The 8854-nt window shown below is 49.3% G+C and overlaps 1 protein-coding gene across 4 annotated transcripts in view; it reads left to right on the forward strand.

Moving 5' to 3' along the window:
• Window positions 1-4033: 4033 nt before the first annotated feature.
• Window positions 4034-8854, forward strand: part of Ap3d1 (adaptor related protein complex 3 subunit delta 1) — a 40859-nt gene continuing 36038 nt past the window's right edge. For 2 of the 4 annotated variants that reach the window (XM_031349244.1, XM_031349246.1), the window contains exon 1: window positions 4034-4425. In XM_031349244.1, coding sequence (XP_031205104.1) covers window positions 4330-4425 — 96 coding nt within the window. In that variant the 5' untranslated portion in view covers window positions 4034-4329. The remainder of the gene's footprint in view (window positions 4426-8854) is intronic. The other 2 variants (XM_031349245.1, XM_031349248.1) reach the window with 2 other exon arrangements.

Consider the following 8854-nt stretch of genomic DNA (forward strand, 5'->3'; position numbering starts at 1 on the left):
GCTGGGATCTGAACTCATGACCTTCTGAAGAGCAGTCGGTGCTCTTCCCTGCTGAGCCATCTCACCAGTCCCCTGTCAAAAGCTCTTTTACCTTCAGTAACTCAAATGGCTTGCATTGTTTGTTTTGGTGTGTCAGGTAGCCCAGGTTGGCCTGAACTGCTCGCTTGCATCTTCATCGAGAACTGTTTAGAAATAGTTCTTTGGGGCAAGTCCAATCTCCGTTGTTAGTATATCAGTAGTCCAGCCCTTTAGCAAAACACCAAATATGAATCAGCTGCAGCCCAGTCCTCTACGGCCCACACCACACATGAACCAGCAAGGGCAGTTCAATCCAGAAGAAACTGTAAGGCTCGCCAGCTGGCCTGAGGCCACAGAAGCTTCTAGAAGCTGCAGGAACCTCACAAGAAATTCTTTGGCAATTTCTCTCTATGGCATCACCACAAGCAGAGCTCAGCAACTCAGTGTAAGGTGACATGTGTGTAATTAGCAAAGAAGAGCAAGGTGGGGCAAAGCCAACCAATGCCTGAGCTCCACTCTCTATGAGGTCATATTTATATTCCTTTATCATGCATTCTTTTCTTCTTTGTTTTGGTTTGGTTTTTGTTTTTTTGGGGGGGGATGTTTTTGTTTTTGTTTTTATTTATTTTTGTTTTTTGTCCAGATAGGGTTTCTCTGTATAGCCCTGGCTGTCTTGGAACTCACTCTGTAAACCAGGCTGGCCTTGAACTCAGAAATCCACCTGCCTCTGCCTCCCAAATGCTGGGATTAAAGGCATGCACCACCACGGCCTTTATCGTACATCCTTTCATGTGTCTGCTTTAGCAAAAAATCCCTTTACCTGTGAACTCCAGCAAAACATCATTTGACATATCTGACTTTCCAAAGAAACCAGAAGTTTCTGCTTCACTATGGAGGAACTCAAGAGTCCTGCCTGCTGGGCATACATTCTGGATTCCATGGTGTATCTCTATGTAGTGGAGGATGGCCTAAGTCACTATGTACCAGGCTGGCCTCAAATCTACCGAGACCCCTTGCCTCTGCCTCCCAGGGCTGATGAAAGGCCTGGGTCATCACGCCTGGCTTAATTTAGTCTCATGTAGTTCAGACTGGCCTTAAATTCACCATGCAGCCTGCATCAAACCCGAGCCTCTGACCTTCCTGTCTGCACCTCTTCAGGGATTGGATGGCAGGCGAATGTTTTCACCTGACCTTTCTCATTTTGTCTGTTGTGTGATTGCGGTCTCTGATCGTCTTGCCTTGGCCTCCTGAGCCACCACACCCCCATGTTCACCTGACTGAGACAGTGTCTAGAGAGACACTATTGAGCACTGTGCCCAGCTTGTCAATCAGGCTGGGCCCTTGGTGGTCCTTTGCCTGGCTAAAATGTGTTAAATACTACTTAAAATTTTTACCTTTGATTATTTATTTTTCCGCCTTTTGGTGTTTTGCCTGCATGTATATCCACATCCCCCGTGTACTCCTAGTGGCTGTGGAAGCCAGAAAAGTGCTTGGATCCCCTGGAACTGCAGTTACACAGTTGTGAGCCTCCACTGGGATCTAGAAATTGACTCCAGATCCTCCGGAAGAACACCAAGTGCTGTCAAACACAGAGATTTTATGTGCATCACATGTGTGTGTAATTCCTCACTGCGGCCAGCAGAGAGAGTTTAATCTCTGGGAACTGGTGTTACTATGAGGCTGTGTGTCTACTACTCTCATGGGTATTGGTGATCAACTTCCACTCTTCTGCAAAAGCAGTTCTGGGTCTTATGACCATAGTGGGATCACTCCTTATGTGTGTGCATACATTGTTGCTGTCTTCAGATGCACCAAGAGGGTGTCAGATCCCATTACAGATGGTTGTAAGTCACCATGTGGTTGCTGGGATTTGAACTTGGGGCCTTAAAGAACAGTCAGTGCACTTACCCGTGGAGCCATCCTGCCAGCCTCCCTGCCACTTCTTGTTTGTGGCTCAAGATGTGAGCTCTCAGCTGTCCCTGCCCTCCTCCCGCCACCCCCCACCCCCGTGCTTTGCTCTGCCTTCATGGACTCTAGCCTTCTCAAAAATGGTTCCTTTTTTTCTTTCTTTCTTTCTTTCTTTTTTTTTTTTGTTGTTTTTTTTTTGTTTTTTTGTTTTTTCCGAGACAGGGTTTCTCTGTGTAGCCCTGGCTGTCCTGGAACTCACTCTGTAGACCAGACTGGCCTCAAACTCAGAAATCCACCTGCCTCTGCCTCCCTAGTGCTGGGATTAAAGGCGTGCGCCACCACCTCCTGGCAAGTAAATCTTTTTAAAAACATTTTAAAGAATATAGCTGGGCAATGTTGGCACATGCCTTTAATCCCAGCACTTGGGAGGCAGAGGCAGGCGGATTTCTGAGTTCCAGGCCGGCCTGAGACCAGGCCAGCCTGGTCTACAGAGTGAGTTCCAGGACAGCCAGGGCTATACAGAGAAACCCTGCCTCCAAAAAACAAAACAAAACAAAACAAAACAAAAACAAAAAAAAAGATTTATTCATTTTATGTATATGAGAACACTGTAGCTGTCTTCAGACACACCAGAAGAGGGCATCATATTTCATTATGGATAGTTTTGAGCCACCATGTGGTTGCTGAGAATTGAACTCAGGACCTCTGGAAGAGCACTCAGTGCTCTTAACCACTGAGCCATCTCTCCAGCCCCTTGATTATGTATTCTTTTAAACTCATTTTAAACCCTAACTGAACATTTCCATTTCTCACCTATGTTTCTTTCCACAAATTCATTGTAACCCCAAAGCAGTATAACTGTTTTGCCATGATTAACAGAATTTAAGCCAGGCAAATCTCTATTAGCAAGTTTCCCTAATGCTTAGCTGATGACAATTTGTATTTACCAAAAACAGGTCATCTTATTGTTGAAGTCAGCTAAGCCGGCTAATCATCCACTCTCCATCCTTATACTCATAGTAGAAATGTTTACTCTTTGTCCATAAGCCTGCCTCTTCATGGCGCATACCAAACCCTGGGGCCACAGCCTTGGACAGCACGATCCAGGAACTCAGACCTAACCTAGAATGAGTCTTTTCTTTGATCATTAGCTTGTCCCAAGCCTATTTTCTCTTTCCAGTACAATTACAAAAGCTCACTGTGCTCCTTTTCTACCTTTTGCAGCCATCACTACTTTACAAGGAGGGGACACATTCTGTACTTAATGTTAACTTCACTATATCTTTCTGGCAAAACAATCTAAATCATCTCCTTAAACTTTCTATCGACTACCCTAACATCTTAAAACTATTTAAATCAAATGAGAAATTCTATAAAATCATCAACTCATCTACTTTATGAAAGTTCATCCTTATATTAATCTGCAGGAAATTTGCCCAATAGAGTGGGCTGTCTCCCAATAAGCAACCACAGCAGACTACAGGCAGTGAGGGTCTCCCCACGCCCATTCACATCGTACTAGATACAGGAGGCATATAGCAATGACACACATGAGGAGGCACAGCAGCAGCAAGAGGCAGTGCCTCTCCAGGTACACGCATCGTAGCTGTGCAAAATGGTAGACCATCTCCAGCAAAGTCACTTGCCCACCACAGTTCCTCCTGCATGGTGTCCACCATCCAAGCCTTGTGCTGGTCTTTTAAGACAGGGTTTCATTATAGCATAGCCCAGCCAGTTGGACTGCTGGTGTGACTGAGTTCTGTAACTGACTCCCCAAGTCGCCACTTCAGAAAAGGTGAGGCAAGACATGCTTCGCCAGGACCTTGCAGAAAAAGCTCCACGTGGAGCTCCGCCCTCCTCTGGCCACACCCACACCGGGCAAAGTCACGCCCACTGCTGTCATTTAGCTGAGTGGGGAGACTGGCTCGCGCTTTTCCCTTAGGGGCGTGGTCAGACCGTCTGTAGGGTTCTTGCTGACCAATGAGGCTGCAAGGCACTGCAGAGGAAGGGGTGGGCCGCCAGGCACCAAAGGGTGGTGTCTGCGTTCCTATTGGGTGGCATGTGGTTGTCAAGGAAACCGCAGTGCGGGGGCCGGGCTTCCTGGCGAGGCGGGGCTTCCGGGACGCCGAGGCTCTCCATCAGCTGACCCACCGCCATCTTGGCCGCCATTTGCGAGCGGCCCTGGGCTGGGAAGGGTCTGTGGAAGCAGGGGCTTACTGGCTGCCCCTTCTCCTCAGCCCGGTCTCCGGCAACAGCCGTCGCTCTGGCCTCCACATCGTCCTCTCCGTGGCGGCCGGAAACGCAGCGGGTCGGTCGCCTGACGTGCGGTCGCCCGGTCCCCGCACCTCCTAGGGTCGCGGTCGCAGCGTTTCCCTCGGAGGCCACAGCCCAGGGGCCGCCGCGATGGCCCTCAAGATGGTCAAGGGCAGTATCGACCGCATGTTCGACAAGAACCTGCAGGATCTGGTCCGCGGCATCCGCAACCACAAGGAGGACGAGGTGAGCCGGCGCGGAGCGGGTCTGTCCGGCTTCTCCCCACAGCCTGTAGCCTCTGGCCCGCCGTGGAGCCGTCTCCTCGACTCCATCGCCATTCCCGTCCTGCCCGTTCCGGAGCTGCAGCTCTGCACAGCCTCTCCTTCCCCCGGCCTCAGTTTACCTCCAGCACCTTGAAACAGACGCTGTCCAAAATGGCTCAGGTGTCTGGTCTGTTGTAACTGGGGGCCACTCCCTGAGCCTGCACATTGTCCACTTGGAGCGATCCGCTGTCCCAAAGGCCTAACCGTTTTAAGTCTTGCAGTTGGGTGCCCCTGCTTGAGCCTTGAGTTTACCTTCTTGGAGAAGACTTACTTAGGCAAAGGTTCTCCCACTCGAGTTTGTTTCTGAGTCACATATGGAGGAATCGGGACCCTCACAGAAAAATCAAGTCGTAGGTCTACGCGTCTCCCATGGAGAAATTCCCTTGTCGGGAAAGCGCAGGTCCAGGTTGCTGTCTTGGGTTTACTTGGGAAGCCTGCCAGGTTTCCCTGCCCCAGATAAGCTGAGCTCTCAGTGTTTGAAGAACCTAGGGGCGTCCCGGAATGGGGAAGCCTGTCTTCAAAACTGGAAGCTCAAAGAAGGCAAAAGTCAGGGTGTGGAACCGATTTTTCCAGAAGTTACACTGAGACCGCGAGCACTGCTTCCTTTCCTCCCCACAGCCTGTGTGACCTAGATTAAGGAAGAAGTGATAGAGTGGCTGCCTAGTGCCTGGCTTAGTGGAAAGAGACAGGCCTCCTCCTGGGCAGGAAGGCTATGCTGAGAGAGGGTGTCCATGACAGGTACCTGCTGACCCCTGCTTGCTATGTGAGTTCAGGAATCAGGTCCCTGGCTGAGACGGTCATTTCTCTGTAGCCCTCTTCCCTTCAACCCTCCCTGTTCTCCCTGGCTGTCACTTCAGTTGAAATAGCTGGTTGGCCTGTGTTTTGCAGTGTGGACTGCCCTGTGTGAAATGTCCTTTGTACTCTGCTGTGGCCCTCTCTGCTCTCAAGAGGGCTTCCACCTTCCCTCTTGCCTTCCCGTTCAGTGACTGTTCCCTGGGAAGTTGTTCTAGGACCCTAAGGCTGACAGGTCACATTCTAGTTTGAGTACCTGAAACAAACTCTAGCAAGAGACATAACCCAGGCTGGCTTGAAGCTCCTGCCTCAGTCTCCTTAGTGCTAGGATTACTGGTTTTGAGGTGTGTGTGCCCATGGCCTCAGGCCTCTGTTGTGTTTTGCTCTTCATGTCCCCTACCCTCTCGTAGCTGCAAGACTCATATCTTCATTGGCACTCGGTGTACATAGACTGTGCCTGTCCCACAGGTGTCTGTAGAGTAATGGTGGAGGTGGGGGTGCTTTTTAAAAATTGGTGTGTATTAAGTTTGATACTGAGTTTCTTTGTAACTTTCTTGCATGTATAGACTGCAGAAAGCTCTTTCAGTAGTGCAGAGCCAGACAGGCACAGAAAGCCCTCCCAAGACCTCAGTTTCTGTGTGACTTTTGCTCCTGACTGCTTGGCCATTCTAAGATTTTGGTTGTGAATCTACCTTTAGCTGCTAAGCCATCTCTCCCACCACGGCTGGCCAGTCTGTACAAGACCCTGGCACTGCTTGGGTCCTCTACCCTTCCTCAGGGACCATGTTCAGGTTCATGTGTGCATTGTCAGGGGCTCATTGCGAACTGCAGGTACTCACTCCTGTGGAGATGCTGGTATAGTGCAGTGACTTCTGGTCAACCTCTTAGCACAAGTCATGCAGTGACCATTCTCTGCTCTACGCTCTGGTTGACTTACGTCTCACTGTTTAACTCTGGGAGTTGTTATAATCCTTATGCCTTACAAGTACTTAAGTTGAAGGTGTGTGCACTCAGGAAGTTTTGTGTGGTTTTGGTTTGTTCTTGAGAAGATACTTTTTTAAAAACTGAGTCAGGGTTTCTCTATGTGGCTGTCTTGGAACTCACTCTGTAGACCTGGCTGGCCTTTAACTTACAGATATCTACCTGCCTCTGCTTCCAGAGTGCTGGGATTAAAGGCATATGCCACCACTGCCCAGCTTGAGGTGATTTTTTTTTTTTTTTTTTTTTTTTAAATTTATTGACAGATGTGGTGGCACATGGCTATGGATGGTGGAGAACCTCAAGTGGATGCCGGGAATTAAAGCCAGGTCCTCTAGAGGATCAGCAAGTCCTCTTCTGTCCTGCTTCTACAATCCCTTTAAGATGACCTTACTCTGTAACTTTGGCAGGCCTGCAACTCACTCTGTAGATCAGGCTGGTCTTGAACTCACAGACACTCAGCTGTCTCTGCTTCCCCAGTACTGGGATTGTGGTTGTACAATACCATGCCCAATGAATTTTTGTCTTTTTTTTTTTTTTAAGGTTTATTTATTTATTTATTTATTTATTTTATGGAAGTACACTGTATCTTCAGACACGCCAGAAGAGGGTATCAGATCTCATTACAGATGATTGTGAGCCACATGTGGTTGCTGGGAATTGAACTCAGGACTTCTGGAAGAGTAGTCAGTGCATCTAATCTCTGAGCCATCTCTCCAGTCCTACATCCTCCATCCTTATTGTGTGATAGGCTTCACTCTGTAGCTCTGGATGGCTTCCATAGTACTCAGTTCTGCCTGCCTCTGCCTCCTGAGTGCTGGCATTAAAGGCGAATCAGACTTTATCCTTCCCACTCACCTTCCCCCATTTATGGAAGCAGCGGCTTCCATGAGTATTTACAAGCAGGCATGAGGGCCCCCAGATCTCTGTGCCTGGTACCTAGCAGAAAGCTAAAGAATGAAAGCAAAACACAAGCTGAGTATCTACCCCAGTGCTGCAGGGAACACCCCACCCCCAACCCCCACCCTGTCCCTTGAGTAAGTGCCTCTGCAACCTGCCAGGTCTCAGCACACCTGACTGTGCTTAGCTCAGCATCTTTGCCTGTAAGTTATTTCCGGTACCAGCCCCTGTCCAGCCCCTCTCTGGCCTCTGTCCGGTTCAGCCCAGCCTAGTTGTTTCTGAAACTCTGCTATAGCTATCTTGTGGGCTTTAGCTGTTCCCTTTTGATGGGTAACTCCAAGGTCAGGTGGAGACCTGGAAACTCACAGCTGTTCTTGAGGCTTAGGCTCTAAGATGACCTGTACCTCAGGCTGCCTGTGTCCTTTGCTCTGCAATGGCCATTCTTTGCCCTGCTCATTCTGTGCCCAGCACAAATGGCCCGTGCTCTCTTATTTTTTTATTTTAATTTTTTGCTTTTAGACAGTCATGCTGTGTTGCCCAGGTTGGCTTTTTTGTGGTACTGGCTGGTCTGCACCAATTTTAGGCATATTCTTTACCCCAGAACCACCTCATACTCTTCAACCCCTCATTGGGGGGTTCTAGGTAGGGCTGCACACCTGAGTCCCACTCTAACCCTCTCTTTACTTGCATTTGAGACAGGGTTATGCAAAATTGTCCAGACTGGCCTTGAACTCAGTATCTCCTGCCTCAACTTCTTAGATCTTGTTCTCTCTGCTCCATTTTCTTGCTTATGCAGAGCTTATGCTTCTATCAGGTGTGTTGGTTTTCCTATGCTGCTCTCTGGGCCCCAGGCTGGGACTAGCTCCATTTAGTCTCAAGAATTCCCCTTACTTTCCAGGCTCCCCAGGCATCCACGTTGACTTATCTGTTTCCTTCTGGGTTTTCTGCTGTTCCACAGTTCCTATGTGGGTGATATGACTTTGGGTGATATGAGGTGACTTTTGTCCACCAGAGGTACCCATGTGCTAATTGTGAGACCTGTGGACCTGTGTCCTTCAGTGGCAGAAGGGACTGTGCAGACGGACTCAAACTGAGGACCCTGAGCTGGACATCATCCTGGATCAACTGGATCCATTTTCACCATCAGGTCCTCTAGGGAAGCAGGAATGGGAAAGAGACAGAGCCTGGGAGACTGCTGCTGGGTCTAGGGGAAAGAAGGAGTCATGAACCAAGGATGTGAGACTTCTGTATGTTGGGGCAAGCAGGATGTGGATGCTCCCTGGAACTTCAGGACACTAGCCTTGTTACTATTAGAATGTAGCCCAGTGAGGCTCATAAGACCCCAGATCTGTGAGGATATGTACACATGGGCCTGTTCCTGTGTGATGTGTCTCTTTACCTGCCACCAATGTGTGCCTAGCTCCCAGAATGTGAGTCACACTGCCTGCCAGCCCTCCTGTCATACCTGCTCACGGGCAGGCTGGCGCCATCCTTATCCATGCAGATGCTGGAGGTTCTCAGGCACTTGAGGGGTTTTTTGTGTCTTATAACACCCTTGCCAGGCTCACCTAGGGACCCAGGATTTTGACACTCAACCCAGAAGTACCAGCTGGGACGTTGGGTGTGCGGCGCTTCTGCTGCCTACTTTACAGCAGCAATAACGACCGAACACCTGGACTTCT

This window comes from Mastomys coucha, unplaced genomic scaffold, assembly GCF_008632895.1.
Source record: "Mastomys coucha isolate ucsf_1 unplaced genomic scaffold, UCSF_Mcou_1 pScaffold4, whole genome shotgun sequence".
NCBI classification, from domain to species: Eukaryota; Metazoa; Chordata; class Mammalia; order Rodentia; family Muridae; genus Mastomys; species Mastomys coucha.